General features: G+C 36.6%; 1 protein-coding gene across 1 annotated transcript; it reads right to left on the bottom strand.

The window, feature by feature from the left end:
• Window positions 1–1769: 1769 nt before the first annotated feature.
• On the bottom strand, window positions 1770–17176 carry LOC103463424 (uncharacterized). The gene is made up of 5 exons (XM_008406755.3): window positions 14387–17176; window positions 12953–13270; window positions 11587–11739; window positions 9717–9763; window positions 1770–9619 (listed from the first exon to the last, which is right to left on the bottom strand). Exons 1-5 carry the CDS (start codon window positions 14454–14456, stop codon window positions 9452–9454), a joined length of 756 nt encoding a protein of 251 aa, XP_008404977.1. The 5' UTR covers window positions 14457–17176; the 3' UTR covers window positions 1770–9451.
• Between the last annotated feature and the right edge of the window lie 3174 nt (window positions 17177–20350).

The following is a 20350-nucleotide window of genomic DNA, read 5'->3' on the forward strand; positions in this document are numbered from 1 at the left end:
GTAGGCAACACTTAGGCAGAAATCTCAGGTTATCAGAGACATTTTTTGTTTGTTTTACTTGTTTCTTTTTATTAAATTTATTACAAAATTATTATTACACTTCCTTGTTTCATTCGAGTAAGAGCCTTTGCTTACTTACTCACAAAAAGAGCTGCCAGTGTCAATAAAATAGCAAACTGGATATGGAGTTTGCAATTGTATAAAAACATGATATTTTTAAAGGTGTTTTCAAAAGCCAAACTAACAAATGGACCCATGAGACGTAACCATATTAGTCAACATGTTAATGTAAGGTTTCCCATGTGTTAGAAGAAACAACATGTTATACAGGAAAATATAAGAAAAAAAAGTTGAAGTAACCTGGTTTATGTCTGCACACTGAAACATGTACTTTGGTAAATGTACAGCTTTTTATTCCATTTTCAACATTCATTTTCCTTTTGTCTGAGTCTGCAACATTTGGATTCTCCAAACCTCTCAGATTGTGAAGATATATCTTCTCCACTGCAATCTTCAGATGACTCCACAAAATTTCTGTTGGATTTAGTTCCGGCCTCTGGCTAGACTATTTCAGAATGTTCTTTTATTGAAGCCTTTCCTTTTGTTGATTTGGATCTATGTTTGCACTCACTGAGATACGGATATTGATCAACATTAGCTTTCTAAAAGACTCCCTAAGATTTTGGGTTAAACTCTCCTAATATTTGGAGCTTCAAAAAATGTAATCTACATTGGTTTTGAACTTGTACTATGTGTATTATGTGATGTTGCAATTAGAACTGTTTTCAGTTTTTGAGTTTGTTGTTGGTTGTTTCATATTTCATTTTGGTTAATCGACCCCGTCTTGTTCTGTTATCTTTGCTTCCTGTTTTTTGTCTGTTTTGACCTCTCTAGTCTCCTGTTGGTTTTAAGTGTTTGTCGTCCCTGCTCAAACTCTGTGTGTGTACTTTTAATTAGTTTCTCGTGTCTGATTTCAGTTATTGCTCAAGGCAAATTTGACTGAGTGGGAAGAGTAGGTAGGTATCTTGCAATCTGAAACTTGCGGATTCAATTCCATTTTTTTTCAGTTACATGTTGATGAAGCGCTGGGCAAAGTACTTCACCCAAGGTTACTTACCAATCCATGTAGGTGACTGCGCCTCTAATGCAAAGATCCTGGTGTGGCTGTCATGCCTGAAAAAGTTTGATATAAATTCAAGATGGGTCATAATATTAAAAAAAGTTTATACCTCACTGGATGTTTGAGTTCTGTCCAGAAAACACACTGTAAGACAATGGAAAGGCAGAGGAAGCTACTTTATGTCTTTTCAAGAAGTAGTAAGCCATATGTTAATATTGCATCTTGTTATAAGTTTCTCATTATATTAAGATACTGCTCCTGAATTTATTTATTAACTCTGCAGTTAAACGCTTTCATAGTAGATCAACTTAAAGTTACACTTCCTTTTGTTATTTGTGCATAAAATATTTTCCGTTAATGGGTTGTGGGTAAAATTTCAAAGGTGTGAAAAAAAACAGCTGCTTTGTTCTGCTGAAAACTAAATGACAAAACAGGGGGGAAAAACTTTTCTACAATATCCGTTAAGATATGAGGAACTGGCCTCAAAAAGGAAGAAAGGAAAAAAATTAAGATTTAACAGTAATTGACACTCATTATAATGCTTCATGATGAACTGGAGGGAGGCAAGAGTAATAAATTACTTTTATTGCTTGATATTATGACAAAAGAAGACAATAATGATAATTTTGTGAGGAAAGTATTTTTATGATGCGGGTTAGAACTGGTTAATCTACCAGTCATCACTGGTAGATTAGAATCAAGGAGGTAATAAAGACAAGTAAATCATAATTGAATGTTACAATAAAACAAAAAATCTCTTTCAAAACCAATAAAATAACACATTTAACAGCTTAATCTCATATGTTACCATTTAATCAGGTGGTTCATACCTTTTAGCTACAGCTGAAAGCTAGGTATGAGTAATTGGTACAGTCATTCCTTATCCACTGATTATGGACAAGAATCAGTGGTTAAAGGTTTAAATATCAGTGGTCAGGACATCTGGACAGGTAATACAGTTGAAACTACAGGCCTTTCAAAATCCATAGCAGATTTTCTTCTGAAGCATGCTTAAATAAAGAAATGTTTGAAACTGTACACATAAATCCAAGATTTTGCAGATCCAATTTATTGTGGAATTGAGCACATTTAACAGAAAATAGCAGATACCTCCCTAGACACACCCTCACTTGAAAACGCAGACAGATGTACAAATGTCTACATTTTCTTTTTCTGTCTGATAAGAAGTAATGTACACAACACACTGGAAGAAGAGACAATGGGAGGAAAATGAGTCTAAAAAGCTCTTAATGGAACCAGAAACACAATTAAAGGAGGCAGTTTATTTATGTGTAAATGTACATCTAGATGTTTGACTTTTGGAGTTTCATTTTTTATGTTTGTGATCACTTGTTATTGCTCGACAGATCTTGGCACATGCAGTTCATTAGTATTGCTTCAAAGATTTTCCTGTATATATTTTATCCCTTGTATTTCATTTCTTCTTTTATTCTTATGCTCCGTTCTCTATGCTTGTAATATATGGATAAGTGCTTCTCTTTTCTTTAAAGGTTTTCGCGGCCTTTATTTGAGAGCGGTTAGACAGGAAAGCTGGCTGTAAGAGAGGGGGAAAGATCATCAGGCCAGCACTCATATCTGAGATAGCCGGCCGGGTCGAGGACTAAGGCCTCCATATATGGGCTCTACTTTACTCCTGAGGGCCCGAACAGGCAATGACTTCATCACTGGGCAAGACCAGACCATAATCAGATAGTATTATGCACTGTATGATTGGCTCTACACTTTATCAGATATGAATGGAGAAATTTACCCAGAAAATACTGAGACATTTAAAAAGTTGCTTTTTCATTCATCGTTAGAATGAAAGAACTAAAAATAATAAAGAGCCAACTAATGCTTAAACATAGACATAACTAATTCTGATTTTTGCAGTTTTCTATTTTTTGTTGAGTAATTACACTGAAATTCTTCAATAGGAGGATACCAAAAGGATCAGTAATATTTTCATATGTCTTTTTCCTGTTAATAGATTCCTTGAAGGAATCAAAGGAAAGTTTTCAGAGTGGAAAGGCAGGTTTCTTTTAAGGGAAGTGTTATAATTTTGCCTTTTTTGCTGATAATTTCCCATCACAAAGCTGAACAATACCATGAAGTGAACCTGTCAAAAATAAATCTCCAAATTCTAATCAAGTGACAAGAGAAAAGAAAAACTTAGAATAAGAAACAAGACAGTTTATATAATGGCGTCTCTATTTTCACATGTAGTGCCAATAAAATAAGTTTGCAAATAAATAATGTAAGAAGCCATTTGGAAAACACTAGTAGAGGAGGTATTTTTTCATAACCCAGTGAACTTTCTTCCCTTTCAGTTTCATGAAGAAGTTTAATTGTATTGCGGTTTAAAACATCTATGCACAGCAAAAATGTAGTCAAACAGATCAACGCTCCGGTTTGGCTGGAAACACTCCAGATGCAGGGTTTATGCAGCCAGAGTCATCAGTCATAGTTTCAGTTCCTGAGAACATGCTCTCATGAAGGAGGAAACATATAGGTGTATAAAATATTTTGAGTTATGTGGAGCAAATGAGTGATTTCCCCAATTGAGTTTTGAAACCTTTCCATTTTTAGACTCATAACTTTTTGCACTTTCTTCTGGTGTGAAGTTGAAAGCAGGATCTGTGTCAATTTCACACCAGCAGGGAAGAGAAACAGTAAGTGATTATTATATTTTGACTAGATTCATACGGTCTAAACACAAATAAATGATTTGATTTCAACAGTCCACTAAGGGAAATCCTGTTGATGATGTCTGCTCATTGCCTATTAGGGTTCTAACATATGCAGATCTGTGTTCACATCTCATTTTTAGTGTTTATATCATTTCATGTGTGAGCATGTACAGGGAAAACCTCTATATGCTCCTGGAATCAGGAATGATTATGTGATGGAGTGCAAAAACTTCAGAATCTGGCAGAGTGCGTTTATACACACTAATGTAACGTAAAGTCTCACCATAGGTAAGGGGAATATAAGCTTTGACCATAAGTCAGTGCTTAGTGATCAGGTAAATGATTCAGTTCAGTAACAAAGCAAGCAGAGTGGGCAGGACAGATAGTCAGACCTCAGGTACAAAGCTTGGCTTTGAGCCAGAGGAAGAAAAACCCAAAGAGCGGCCAAGTGGCAGAAAGCAGGTCACGTACACAACTAGGGAGGTGGACGTGAAAACCACACAAAGGCTGTGAGACTGGTTGATGAAAGACAATGCATTATAAGCACTGATAATATAGGTGGAAGCAATTGGCTATTGGACAGCCAACAAGACTAGGAGAGGCAGAACAGGATGGCAGGACGAACCATAGCAGGACGAGACAAGTGTCTGTCCCCTTTGCAGATTTACTGCATGGAAATTGTGCAATTCTGGTGTCACATAAGGGTTTTTACCTTATAGAAGCAAGGTGTATTCTTCAACTTGCTTTTATTTGAATCAAAGCCAGTAAAAACCAGATGTTTTATCAAAAAAGACACATGACCATTTTATTTAATTGTCTTATGCAAAACAGATACATTACCTTTTAATTTCATTGTCTGAGATTAAATCATATGACTTCCTGTTAGAGATCAGTTAAAATTATCTTTACCTTCTGACTGAGTGATAAGAGAGAGCAATTTGCATGATAGTCTTTAAATTTGAAGTTTACGTATGTTGACCTTACTTTGTCTTTAAACAATTTGGTAAATTCAGGATGATAATGCCATGACTTTATTAACTTCTCTCTGATTGGGTAATTCAAAAATATTTTTGTTGAAGCAAATGATAGCTTGTTGAAGGGCAGCCACTGTTTAATGGCAATGTGACCAAGCACAGTTGTCATGTATGTAAAAATTCAACCATAAAATGAAAACTTTGTCAAAAAACTTACTCAGCCACAAAACCATAAGCACTGTAATCAATTGATGGTTTGTTTTGATCTGCGTTTTCATGACGGTTCTCTAGGTGTGATGAAAACATTATATTTCCATGCAACCAATAAAAGCCCCAACAAAAAGGAAAATTTATTCAGATTTATCACCCAAAAAGAAATATGCCCTATAGGAATAAAAACTTTAACATCCTATCCTCTTAGTTACTACTTAAACAAGCAGCAACATGAACAGCTTGACTGAGGAAGTGTCACATTTTCATGATTTGAATGCTGCTCGGCTGAGCAGTTCAGTTATGGTGAAGTGAGACCAGGCTTTTTTTTTTTTTTATGAGAAACCTTGATATACAACAGAGGTGGGCGTTGTGTTGTTTGCGCAAAGTGCAGGCACATCATTTGTTTGTGTCGGTGTATAGAGTGCAGCATCCAGCATGCACACAAACAGAAAACAAAGCGTCTTTATTTCCAAGTGGAGGAAGGGCAGCAGTTCAGCCACTAAAGTTGACTATCTGTAAAATCTTTCTGCCTAAACTGCTGAATAAAGGAAAAATATTTGTGCTTTGTTTCTTTAAAACTGAAGGCACTGCATGGAGTGCTCCTCTAAACTGAAGCAGCTGTGTTTGTGGCTTCATGTACAATGCCCTGCAAAACAGTTCAAACCACTTGAACCTTTTCACTTCATGGCCACTAACCCCAGCATAATTTTAAATTATTTTATGTTATAGACCAACATGAAGTGAAACAAAGATGAAATATTGATTTTGGAAAATATTTCACCAAAGAAAGATCTGAAGTATTTTGTAACTTATGTAAGACAGATTTTTGGGGGTATTTCTGTAGCATCGTTTGACATCAAAAGACTGACATTTTTGTTCATTCCTATTTGCAAAACCATTTTTGGCAATTATTTGGCCACATGTTTTAGATCATTTAGATCTTGCTAAGATATCCAGTAATGATCCATTTTCAGTTTTCTGGCAAAGGATACTAGTTTTTTTTTTTATGTTCTGGTATTTCACAGAGTTTGCAAATGCAAGATTCCAGGGAATTTGGCAGAAAAACAGCTCCACAACACAACATACTTGAGAGAGGTTATGAAGTGCTCTTCAAAATCATTTATTTTATCACCCACTCTGCATTGTTTGTCACAAAAATGCCCGATCTGAATGTCATCCATCCCAAAGCATAATTATCCATCAGAAAGTAAAAAATAAGCCTAATTTTCCTGTAGCAAAAAAGTCTGCAACGTGTTTTTGCACATCTTCACCAATGATGTTAATAAGTGTACAGGGCCTGTGTCAGGAGTCCACTTCTGAAATTAATACTATTGCTTTAAAGCAATCCAGTTTTCTGAGTACTCAAAAAGCAGTTTTTAAAACTGCTTAAAGAAAATGTTAAGAAGTTCAATATGATATGGAGCTCAAAGCAGAAGTTTAGCCTAACAAGTCCACTTTCTTCTACCTCCCCCACCAAGTGTTAGATGCTAAAGTACAGCAGAGATACTGACTAAAACACAGCAAAAATGTACCTAAAACTTTTCTAAGCAGACTGGAAAATATTTTTTCTTCTCATTGATATAAAAAAACATTTAGGTGTTTTTCACTTATAGCTTCATAATGTTACTATTACTGCATCAACAAAGACACTTTTACAGGTCTGTCTTCAGCCTGTCTGACTGACACTGAAAGTTTCAGATGATTGACAACTGAAAAAGCATCTGCACCCAGAGCCATGTTTGCAGCAGCATGAGGGCTTTTCGCAGAAAAGCAAATCAGGTTGAAAACGTGACAACACAACTGCAAACGCCTAGATTCGATTTTCAAAAAATACACACATTTAGACTCTTATGTACAGATTATTGGAAACAGCAGCTTTATTAAAGGCAGTTTGAAAAACTGAGCTTTACAAAAATAGGAATACATTCTCACTGTCCTATTTGAGTTTACTGTAGCCGTAACAGAAAAAATAAAAAATAAAAATCTCCCATGAACAAGAAGAAAAAAACAAATGCATTATTTGCAGTTTTCGTGACCACACACTTCCCCTTCTAAAAAATAACCAATATCCTGGATTCATGGTCAACTTACTTGTTTTCCACTAACGCATGAGTATCGTTACACATCCACAACGGCAGTTACTGTATGACGAAGCGATTCACAAAAAAAGAGATACGCAAATTAGCACCAAGGATCAGAGAACTTTCAACACCGTCCTAGGGGAAAATGACAGTAAGATAGTGTCAGATTGTGACTGCATACATACAAACTCCTTTAGATGCAGAGGAGCAGTGGAAACTCACACTTTTAAAGCTGACAAGGCTGACCTGTGATTCTGTACACTTGGATTGTGTTCTTAAAATGGTTTCATTTCACCCAAAAAACCCTTGAGGTGGTGAGTAAAAAGGTGAAAAAACGCTGTAGACACCACTGATGAAAAAGGGATTTAATTACTGACTTTTAGATTGGATGTTGACAAATCAAAAGTATTTATAGTTTTATATTTACATTAAGAGATTCAGTAGGTTTTAGGAGAGCCAGATATCTGCATTGCTGCATGGCCTGGAATGCTTGAATTTAAAATAATCTCTGGGGCCTGACTCCACCTTTTTGTCTTTACCCGTTAACAAACGACTAATAATGTGTTGCCAGCCATTGATAGATATTGTTTTGCATTGTTAGGTCTGATGTTTTCTGGATCAAAGAAAAAAAGCTATGAACAAGTATCTACTGCGTGGCCATCACATACATTGGCGCACCAGTTAAAGATGTGCAAACAACCAGAAAAGAAATTCCCCGCTTTCTCTCAGAAATGTGACCCTATGCTGAAAATTTATAAAATCTAACCTTTAATTTTACGCATTTATTAAAGATAGTAAGAATCCCATGCTAAGAAATATTATTATAGCATTATTGTATATCCCAATAACAGTGTGAAAATAAACTCAAATAGATTTTCTTAGAAAATTTAATCTCTCCTCCATGTCTTCTTATTTTTCGGGGTATGCATATGACACGACCAAGAAGCCCAGATCTTGGTGACGCTTACAAATGCAAACAAGAGAACATGCCCATAGAAGTAAAGCTCTTATTTCAGAGCTGCACTGATTCAGAGCTGTAGCAAAGACATCGCCCAGATACCCACAAGATGTTATCTATGTGTTATTCCTTTATCTGCAAGTGACGTCAGAAAACACAAACATGTTTTTGCCTAACGCAGCAGGAGCTTTAAGGGGAACTCTGTCCGATAAGACTGAGCCACTCCAAGCCGAGCACTTACTGCCAATGAATACAAGGAGAAGCACGATGGATGATGAGGGATGCTGTGTGTTTGTTTTTCCTCCAGAAGCTTGGAACATGCAGCAAGAGTGCAAGACGTTATAAACACTTAGTAATAATTGCCAACGCCAGAGACGATACAAGTCAGAAACTCCAGTCTGCTAGTGCTGCTGTCTTACAACATTTGAATGGATCCCTGCTCCAACACACCGGACTCCTGTACAAGAAGCTATCAATAAATATCTGGTGGACTCTGCCAGAATGCTGAAGCAGTTCTTTTACTAGAAACATTTTTGAAAACATATGACTGAATCACGACAGAAATCGTTAAACAGACACAAAATCAACCTTCTTCCAGGGTTTTTTCAGTCTTAAATATCACTGAAAGCCTGTCCGGTGAACTGAAGAGACGCTCAAGAATCTGTATTATTTAGAGACAAACTGTGCAGATGTAAAAGGTCAAAGGTCCCTATTCCTGCATGTTTTTACTTTGTGAAATTTTATAGGAGAGTACTAAATGCTATCGGTAAAAGAGGGGTTCTGTATAAAGTATTGTTGTGTCAACAGTTGTGCTATTAATTTCTTAAATTGGGATCCCAACCTCCTATTGAACAAAGATTCTAAATTGATTTTTCTCAATGTTTATTATTTTAAGGTTTCTAATCTTTTCAGGGTTATGTTTCTGCAATAACAGCTGATTTTCTAAATGTGTTTATTTTATTTTATTTTTTTTTTACTTTGTGCTCCGGCTCCCAGCAAATGTGTCTGTTTCCGCATAGAGTGGCCGATATTTCATCAGTCATATAAAGAACGGCATTTTGACGCATTAACATTATTTCAAGCATATTTCTAGTTGAGCTAGTTTCTGATAACAATAAAGTAAAGATCAAATTTTGCCAGTTTCACCAGAAATAAAACTATTTGGTTCGAGGAAATAGTTGGGTGAGGTTGATATTTGTGGTTTGTCACAGTAACTCCTGGCATTTATGTGTGCTGATCACCCCACACACACGGTGATGTCTTTCATATAAAAACTGGTTCCCCTGACTAATATTTCAAAATGTGTAAAAACAGTCAAAGCACAATTTATCATACATGCAAGAAATATATTATTAGATTCTGGGGTATTAAAGTCTTTTACAGAAATTGGAAAGGATCTGAAGATTTACACTCGTTCATTTATTGGCGTTGGGCCTCAGCTTCTTTTCTGGAAGGTAGCTGACTGTGGCGTACTCTGTCTCATTGGAGCCCAACTCCACAGCTGATGAGGGTCTCTTTGGGAAGTCCAGGACGCTGTAGACCAGTGACTGGTCAGTCGTGCTAATTGACACTTCAACTGTTTCCTGCAAACAAAATTCAGATATAAACTTACCAATTAGGGAAAATGTGAAACATTTACTTTGACCCGTGTGCTCTGAAAGGTTTAAAAAATATGTGTACCTGTGTTGTAGGAGTTGAGGATCTCTGTGGTCCTTCTTGTGTTTGGTCTGCATTATGAACACAACCAGGAAATGTCATATTCTAAAATGTTTCATGTTATAAGAACAATATTTTTCTCTTCACTGTCTACATAAAATGTTTAGCTTAGATTGCTGAATTTGTTTAGTAGGATAATTGAACACATTTTTGTAGTTTAACTGGTTTTCAGCTGGTAGAACAAAACCAATAGACAGACGTCAAACTCATTTTGTTATGGAATATTATAGCAGAGCTGGGTCTTCTAAGGGTTAAAATACACCCTTTATTTTTTGTGTTTTACTCCAATAACAAGGTTAAATATGGCATTGAAGTTATGTCATTGGAGAGAATAAGCTATATTCCATTTGTCTACTGTGTAAACATTCTTATCCTTCCAGTTGGTGCTAATTAATTGTAAACATAACTGATTTCTTTAGGTAAGTTTAGTTATTTTTGAAAATGAAGATAATCTTTACGAGTAAGCCATTTTCAGAAGGATCTGATTATAACAGCATGTGAAGTGTTTACTTTACAGTGTTCTGTAAAATCACATGACGCTATTAGCATAAACTAGTTGGTTTGCTAACACTACTGTATCTATGTGATTGAATTGCTGATAATCACCCAAAACTTACAGTCTCAAAAAATGTGAAAATTGCACAACAAATATTTAGAAATGTTAGTGTTTAGATGTTTTGAAATAGTCATATTATCACTGACTACCAGAGGGAAGCCTGCAGACAATCATGTCACCCGCCATAAGGAAAATAAGACTTTAAGTTCAGTAATGTAAACTGGTAGTTCACAGAATACTGAAACCAAACATATTAATGGGAAGTTGAGTGGAAGAAAAAAGTGATAGGAGAAGGCGAGACAGCAGAGAACTACAGGCTTGTCAAATCCAGTCCTAAATTTGGGGGAGCTTCAAAAGAAATGGACTGAGGCTGGAGGCTTTTCAGTTTATAGAAGACATAAAAATGAATGTTTTATATTTTTAATAAGAACTAATAAAAGTAAAAGTGGCTAAACTAAATTTCCTGAGTTTTTAAATTAGATAAATTATGTTTTTGTTTGGTTTAATGCACAAATACAGCACATTAATGAGAAATCAGAAGGACACGTCATTCTTAGTAAAATTTAAAAAACACAAAAACAAAATTCATGGCCCTGAGCAAAAGTTGAAACAGCCTGCTGTGATAAAGGAGTGCAAAGTCAGCAAAACTCTTGCATTTGTAAGCATGGAGGAGAAACAATCTTCATCAGTGGCTTCTGAGGTCAAGAGACTTCAAAACTGCACTGATTCAAAGTAGGCCAAAAGGGTTTGCCTCTGTAATGACAGCACACTCAAAGTTCTGGTGTTTTTTATTTTATTTATTTTTTTTTATTTCCACCACTCTCTCTGCGATAGTAGCTACCATTAAATTTGCATGCATCGAGGCAGAATTCCTCTTTGAAAATGTGAATCATCGCATGCATTAAAAGGATGTGAAACTGCAATCTGGTTTGCATTTTCAGCATCTAACCACACAATTGCACATTTTTTCCACCAAATAAACATTGCAGTCTCGTATGTGTGCTTGGTTGAAAAAAAAAAGCCATGTATATACACATTCCAGTAATCAGCAGATATCTATACACCAGACGTGGAACACAGTGACTAAGAAGCAGACATCATCACCAAGTCAAACTTTGAGATATAAACTGGGATCCAGATGCTGCATATTTTATTGAAAACAACCCATCCCCAATTCTGGACAACAAAATAACTCATCTTTTTTATAAATTTGCAAAAATACATCACATTTAGCAAATTGATTAATTAAGCAAATAAAACAAAGCTTTTTCAACTTACCTTTTGCTTTTGGAAGACAGATGACCAAGAATGGAAGCAATGCAGCCAGCAGAAGAAATGGAGAAACCACAATAACTGTGACAATCTGAGAGGAAAAGAAACTGGAACTTCCATTGCTAGTTGTTTTGGTGAAGGTGCTCGTCTCTGGAGGAACTGTGGGAGTTAAAAGAGTACGAAAATATTTACTCATCTACTATGAAAGAGAAGTTTTTCGTTATCGGGCTATTTTTAACTGAAAACACCAAGTAATGATTCTAGAAAAGACGCCCTGGATCCGAAGTGAAACGTTGCTTTGTGACGACATTTAGCCTGCAGACTAATATTGCTAAATGTTCTGTTTCATTAGTCCTAAGTCTGTTAGCATTAAGATCTGTTCCCCTTACCCAAATTAGTTGGTTTGAATAAATTATCCCTTTATGTAAAGGTTTACCACTCGGTTTTAACTGGTAATCTTTGTTTGAATTCCAGTTTAGCTTGAAACTGATTTCAAAACTCTGAGTGGTGACTGGCAAACGTTAGATACAAAAATGCTTTCTGAAGAGTGAATAAAAGAAATTTACCTTTGTGTCACACCATATTTATTCCCCAGGTAATCAGAAAGCTGTTGAGTTTAGTTGTATTCTAGTCCTAATTTTACTTTTATGACTATGTTTGGTTTTTGCCATTTTTCTTCCTTTATTGTCAATATTGTATTTTAATTGGGTTTTGATATAAGTAGTTTCGATTTGTAAATGTTTGTGTGTTGCTGCCAGTCTGGGCCAGGTCTCTTTTGAAAAAGAGATTTTTAATCTCAATGAGACTTATTACCAGAATAAATAAAGGTTACATACATACATACATATTATGTTGTATATTATGATGTAAAGCTCAAAATAGTTGATTTTACATAATAATTCCCTCAAAAAAAACATACAAGATAAAACTATTATTTCTCAATATAGATCTTTTTTTCAGTCATAGTTTTTGTCAATGAATGTATTTACTCAGATGAAAGGTTGGATTTTGCTTAATATGGCAGTGTGAGATTATATTGTGACAGTTAAAGACTTAATAAAAATTTGTTTTCGTCAGGAACAGCTAACATGTGAAAACGAGCCATAATTACCAACGTTATGCACCAGTCATACACAGATTAATTGTTCACCCATTGGTCGGGACGGAGGTTTGAGTCAGCATATTATTGAAGTAACACAGGGGAAATAAATATGGAGTGGAAAGGGTGAAATGAAAAACTAAACTTACAGACTAGTGATATTCTAATGATATTAAACATTGAACTGCATCCACTTGTATGAAATAGTTGATAAAGATAATGACCTATGTACAGTAGTACGTTTTAGTGTAAGTGTAAGAAGTGGGATTTTACCTGTGGTGGTTAGGTTGTCCTCTTGAACAATCAGCTTCACTTCATTTTTGCTATGTGTTTTAATTAAATCTACGACCAAAATGGCCCAGTAAGTTTCACTGTGGTTTAGGCTCAGATTGGTGATGTGAAACTGTATGGAAGAATCTTCAGGGTGAATCTTAAATTCATTTTTGTAATTTGGATATTCAGAGATTTTTATTTCCTTTTCTAAACATTTATAGACAGCAATGTGACTCTTATCTGTGACGGTAGTGTTAAATTTGAAGTGAAGCGAGATGTTTTGGCCGACGATCCCAATGACATCTGCATGGCTGGGGTCTGTAAACAGTAATTACAACAGACATTTATGAAGTACTATGAATACATATACAGCAAAACAATGTAAGAAGTGTTAGAATGATTACTTATACTTTGGTATGGATTCAAAATGGTGGCCTTTTTATTGTTAATAGTTACTGAGTTTCATTCTTCTTTGAATAATTAATATTTATACATTTTATTGACACTGATGGGATCCAATCAATAAAATTAATCTCATAGTTAGAAATATATTTCCATTATCTATGAAGGCAAGTGAGACAAAAGAAGTTTTGCATTTAAAAATTACACCAAGACTGTAACACGGTGGTTAAAACTACAAGAGCTGAAGGAAGAAGCTGAAGACGTTTTTCATATTTTTCTATATTTATTTCTATATTACATTGTAAAACAAACAAATTAAAGCTAGCAACTGATGATATGCTAGCTTCAATTGGTCGCCTTTTGTTTTCGTCAGAAATATTTGACAAGGGGACTTGTCAAATATTTCTCATATTTACTAATGAGAAATATGTCAAAACCCTCGTACAAAATTTTGTTTTGAAGCATGAGCCACAATTTTATTTGGTTTTAAAAATCAAGAAAAAATAATGAATTCATATCAGTTCAGCTCATTTAAATAGTGCCAATTTACATGTAAACTCAAGACATAATTAAATATCTTGTAGGATTCCTTTAGAGTGGCTTGTCTTGGTGTTTGACTTGTATTCATGTCAACTGGGTTCGCTAACAATGCCTGAGTGTGAAAATATTTAAGACTGAAGACAATAATGTAATTATTTTCCCCCAAAAAATTATGCAGTATAGCATTTCAGGTATGTGACAGTCACATTGTCCCACTTTTAAGTCTATTGTCAGAGGTGAAAAACCACAGTTGACGCCACAACCAAATTGTGAACATTTCCCTCAAGAGCAATGAGGAATAAATCTGTTGCACTTAACACAGAGTAAAAATGCTAAAATGTCAACAAATCCCTCCTTCACACAGGATGTTAAATACATGAACAGGAGCAAAATATCAAATACGTAAATTAAGTTGTTAATCTTCAGAGAAAAATCCTAAAAACTTATAAAACCAAAAGTCAACCAGCAATAGTTATGAATAAAACATCTTACCATAGAAAACCACGTGAGCTGTGACAATTAAAACTAACCCAAGAGGCTTTGCAAAGCCGTTTTCAACCATGATTAAAAAACGCGTTCTGCTTGCAGACCTGCCGTGATGGCCTGTCCGATTTTTGGTCCTACAGATACTTTGTCTGTCGTTGTTAACATCCAACCTCAGCTTTTCTTGTCAAGTAGTAGTAGTTTTTTTTTTTTCCTCTACAGGGAGGAAGCAGTAGGCAGGAACTTGCACAAACACCGACGTATATCAGCCTACAGCATCAGAAGCGCCTCCTGTTTCGAAGACTTCAAAGAGCTTCATGGACATGTGGTGTAGACTGTGTGGAGCAGGATGTCACGCGCATGTTGTGAATTCAGGAGGAGCAAATACTTCTTTCTGGTTTCAGAAGAGAACCACTTAAAACTGACACATAAAAACCTTGTTTTCTTTTTATATGATCATTTTTCAATTGTCCTTTAGAATCCTGTTCATAACTTGACAAAACAAAGCTTCATGTGGATTTTGAAACGTCAATCTAGTCTTTCATTCAGAAGATAACTAGAGTTGAACCTACCCAAAATCAAAACAAGTCAGGGGGAAAATAATCTTAAAAATGTCTAAATTGAAAATAGGACAAAATCCTGGATGTTTTCTTTCCTTTGTGAGTCACAGTATTAGTTTTGACTTTGACCACAAATAATTACATACAAAACTTTGCAACAAATTCAAAATTACCATTGCTTCTTTCTGTTTTACTTCACTGTAGTCATATTTTATAAGTAATCCGTTAAAATGGTGTGGATTAATATTCAATTACAGCATTCCTATGAAATGCAATTTCACTGTATATTATTCAGACTTTGTCTCCTTTCCCCCTCAGTTTCAGTTGCTCAGAATTTCCAAATTTCTCTTTTTAATAACTCTGGCCTATATTCAGACATACAATTACTTATGAACCCAAGTGATTAATAAGTGTTCTATTTTTAAAGATCAGAAAACTTAACAAAGAACCACATATAAATTATCCTTCAGGGACCTTTAAATGGGGCTACAGAGTGATGCAGTTGCTAGTATTGTCGCCTTGCAGCAAGAAGGTCCTGGGTTTGAATCCAGGCCTTGAGTCTTTGTGCATGGACTTTGCCTGTTCTCCCTGTGCATGTGTGGGTTCTCTACAGATACTCTGGCTTTCTCCCACAGTCCAAAAACATGACTGTGATGATAATTAAGCTCTCAAAATCCTCCTTAGGTGTGCGTGCATGATTGTTTGTCCTGACTGTGTCAGTGCTGCCCTGGCAACCTGTCCAGGGTGTACCCCACCTCTTGCCCATTGACCACTGGAGATAGGCACCAGCTCTGATGGCGACACTTTTTTTCTGAACTGTATAGCATTTTCTTCTCTTAAAGCAGAAAACAACATTTTTTTTTCTATATTTCTTTTAATGAAAAACTTTAATTTTGGGTATTTCCTGGTGAAAACTATGACTTTCAAACCCAATTGTTCTTTTAAGGGCTCAAAACGTTACTTTTGTGGATGTTTTTACCACTTAAAGTGACTTTCATATCTGATTACAAACCCACACATGCAAAAAATAAGGTGGCTCTCACTGCACTAAACTGTAGACATAATGCTTAGTGTTTTCATATCTTGAAAACCGATCTTGAGTTTTTGCTCATTTTATTTCCTGGTTTACATTTGTTATGTTGTTTTGAAATATTTATGGTGGAATAAAAGCTTCCTCAGCATCCAACCATTTTTAAAATTAATTATGCTCATAGTATGGGCAAAAAAGCCTGAGATTGACAAAAAAAACAACCATATACTGTAATTCACACATATCACACTTGCAACACCACACAGGAAGAGGGGGGCTTTGAAGATAAAACACTTTCAGCAGCCTGAGAGGGATTTTGTTGGTTGGATGTCTGGTTTCACAATCACCACATTGGGGGTCGTCTCAGTGTGGAAGAGGAAATTGAAAATGATGATTCAGCTGCGAGTCACACTAGATTTTCTGTTATTTTGTGCTGATGTGTACATATTTTTCTTAGATGGGTTTAGAAACAACAGGAGACTGGGAAAAAATGTATTCTGTTGCTAGGATGCTATTTAGCAGAGAATAATGTAAATAAAATCCCAAGGAGGAACCAAATGTTGCACCCCATCAATCTGGGAAGGGGTAGAAGGCAAACCTCTCTTACAGAATCTGAAGTGATGGGGCATCCAACCTCAGTCCTCAAGGGCCAGTGAGCTGAAGATTTTAAGTGTGTCTTTTGTCCAACACAACAGATTTAAGTATCTGAATTGCCTCCTTAGCTTTATAACTCTGCTAATATATACAGGGAACAGGTGCTTAAGGAATTACTTTAGCTACAATTGCTGTAGTGTGTCAGAGTTTTTTATATGTTGGAGTACACAATGGTAAAATAAAAAATAAAACAGCTTGCATGGTTTGTTTGGAAAGGTTCCCAGCCTGAGGGAGCTGTGGAAATTATTAAAGCTACATCTGAACCGAGCACAAGCCTTCTGAACAATGTCTTTGGAACAGAGACCAAAGTGGGGTTGGTTAGTCGTAATGTACAGCGCCTGTTTCAAAGGAAATAAATTATACCACCTACAGCTTGGTGGTAGAAAGTTGCTGAGTTGTGTTTAATTTGCTGCAACAGAACCACAGCACCTTGCAGTAATTATGAAACCCGTCAAGTCCTTCGCCTAACAAAGTTTTCTGGGGTAAAACAAATCTACCTGCCAAGAAGCTAAAGCATGCCCAAATCTTGGTTATGAGGCTGGACAATGATCTTTCACCTTGTTGTCTCTTGTACCTCCTAGAGTTTGACGTCAATAAATCCTATAAACTCATCTTTTATCAAATCTAAATCTGGGGAAAGGAATTAAGGAATCAGAATCACTGACATTCTATGGGAGAAGTATTAGAGAATGTTCATAAATGTTCTTACAATGCAAGACACTGGTTCAATTCAAAGATCTAAACTGTTTAAACTTTAAATAATGCAATTGTTTTGTGTTCCCTGTGTTCACATTTTGCCCTGCGACAGACTGGCAACCTGTCCAGGGTGTACCCTGCCTCTTGCCCGGTACGCTAGCTGGAGATAGGCACCAGCACCCCTCCCGACCCCACTGAGGGACAAGGGTGTAAGAAAATGGATGGATGGATGGATGGATGGATGGATGGATGGATGGATGGATGGATGGATGGATGGATGGATGGATGGATGGATGGATGGATGGATGGATGGATAATAATAATAATAATAATAATAATAATAATAATAATACATTTTATTTCAAAGGCGCCTTTCTGGCACTCAAGGACACCGTACAATAGTAAAAACTGTGACAGAAACAAATAAAATGTAACAATTAAAAATAGATAAAAATAAATAAAACAAAACAATGTATCTATATAAAAACTATGTAAAATCAGACAAACCAATTGTGTCATGTGGAAAAGGCAGATCTAAAAAGGTGTGTTTTGAGTTCGGTTTTAAAATTTGATAATGACTTTATGTTTCTAAGGTATGGTGGTAATGAGTTCCATAGTTGGGGAGCAGAGCGACTGAAAGCTCTGCTCCCCATGGTGGTGAGACGGGCAGAGGGGACAGTGAAATGGATTGAGGTGGATGATCTGAGGGAGCGAGAGGGAATGGCAATATGATGGCCATTCCCTCATATTGCCATGGATTGCTATGGATGGATGGATGGATGGATGGATGGATGGATGGATGGATGGATGGATGGATGGATGGATGGATGGATGGATGGATGGATGGATGGATGGATGGATGGATGGATGGATGGATGGATGGATGGATGGATGGATGGATGGATGGATGGATGGATGGATGGATGGATGGCCTGCCCTCAGTGACATAGTGTGAGAATCTTATATGGAAACAATAATAATAATAATAATAATAATAATAATAATTTCTCCTGAATTTGAGGAACATTAAATGGTAAAAAAAAAAATAATCGTCTTTGATAGGTATTTTCCTAGAACCTACATAAAAGAACCACAGACAACGTATATGAATTTATGACTAAACTTCTGCAAGCAAAAGGAGAAGACTCTGTCAACTGCTTCTCAGAGCTGTTCACAGAGCGTTCTGCTTCTCTTTGGATACAGCTTGTCTTTTATTCTCAAACTTCAAAGAGGGAGGATAGGCAAGATAGACAGCAGAGGAAAAACAGCAAAGGTCGTAAAACATTTTACCTAAACAAAGCAAAGGTCGTAAAACAATTTAACATCTGGCCCCTGATCTGAGCCCGGTTCAAATCTCGGTCAAACTGTTTCACATGAAGATAACAGGCAGCTGTGACTTCCAGGTCAGTTCACACATACAGTTTAAACAAGAGAACACTTTAACCTGAAAGTAACAACAAAATGATAATACCAAAAAATCTCTATCATTCCCCCCTTTTTATCATTTCACCATGTGTGTAAACCTTATTCAAAAGCCAAGCATAGAAAGAAAAGAAATAAAATAGAACCAAGAAATGCAAAATATATACATCTTTTGTCCTAGTCTAAACATAAAATTACACAATGATCATAATGAATAAATGAAATAAACAAAAACAAAGAAAGAAACAGCAAAAAATCAAACGCAGTTTCCTCATCCCTAACACCACTTGTTTTCACATTTTGGTGTAGGAATCATTCAGCAAATGAATTAATCCGTTCAGTGATTACAGAACATCATCATTGCACAGAAATCGTCAGAATCTCAAACAAGTCATCTTCATTCGTCTCATAGGATGCCTTTGCTAGCTGATAACTGACAACAGTTGTGTTACTTGTCTTAAACATCATACTTCGTAGGTATGGAATAATGCAACCTTAAAAGGACAGAACAGAACCGAAACAATCAGAATAGGTGTCACGAGCTTTAACAGTAAAGTCCACCATGGACCAGACATGAACCATGAAAACAAATCAAAAGGAAAAATGTGATCCTCGCGTAGCACCGTCTACACAATGTTTAAGTTCCTCCAGGCCATGTAGAGCATCAGAAATAGTTCCACCAGTTCCTGTTTCGTCAGGAACACGCTGGGCCAATGATTTTACAAACACCTCCCTGAGAGGCTGTGAGCAGGTCCAGCACAATACGATTTGCAAAACCATGTTTCTCAGTTCAGTCAGCCCTCTCATGGAGCCGTTTGCCAGCCGGTGTGTGCTGTTGATGAGTTGCAGTAATCCATATCTGTTGATTTCAACGTGGTCCTGAACTTCTCCTAATCCAACTCCTGGGAACATGCTCTGCATGAACTTTTCACCTCCGGTCCAAATCCTGATTTCCCATGGAACTCCAGTGTCTGTTGTGAGGCCTCCCAGCGTTTGACCTCAGGCATCACGCTTGGAGCAGACAGCCAGAATGTGTCGTCCTTTCCTGATGAGTACAATCAGGTACAGGAAGTACCAGTCTGCAATCACCCGTGAACCATAGTCTCCTGGCACTATGGTACTGCACAGCGTTGTCTCCTGTCGTCCAATGTCCGATCTGTGATGTTGAAACTCCTCTCCTGAAGCATGTTGTCACAGTCTGGGTTGTCCTTCCAGACTTTGCAGTGTGGAGTCATCCTTTGACCCTGCAGGCTGTGCAGTCGATGAAATCCTGTGTCGGTTCACAGTGGGTGTAAACCTTGTTACACAAGTTTCAAGGTAACATCCCAAGAGAAACGTGTCCGTTGTTGAACACGCAGCTCCTCAGAGACCCGGGTTTAGCTTCTGCTAAAGAAATGGTCTCTGGTATTTTCCATGCGGTTAGTGGAAATGGAAATACGTCAGCATTAAAGGAACAGTTCATAGATCCAAAAAGTTCCTTCACGGCATCTCCTATCTGAAGTAGAACAGAATAGTCATTTTTTCACCGTTTGCATCCCTTTGGCATGGGGACGCTGAGTCGTGGTTGTGTGCTCAGGCCATAGAGACACATCTGTTTGTCATCCGTGATGT

The sequence above is a fragment of the Poecilia reticulata genome, chromosome 4, assembly GCF_904066995.2.
Source record: "Poecilia reticulata chromosome 4, P_reticulata-male-v2, whole genome shotgun sequence".
Lineage (NCBI taxonomy): Eukaryota > Metazoa > Chordata > Actinopteri > Cyprinodontiformes > Poeciliidae > Poecilia > Poecilia reticulata.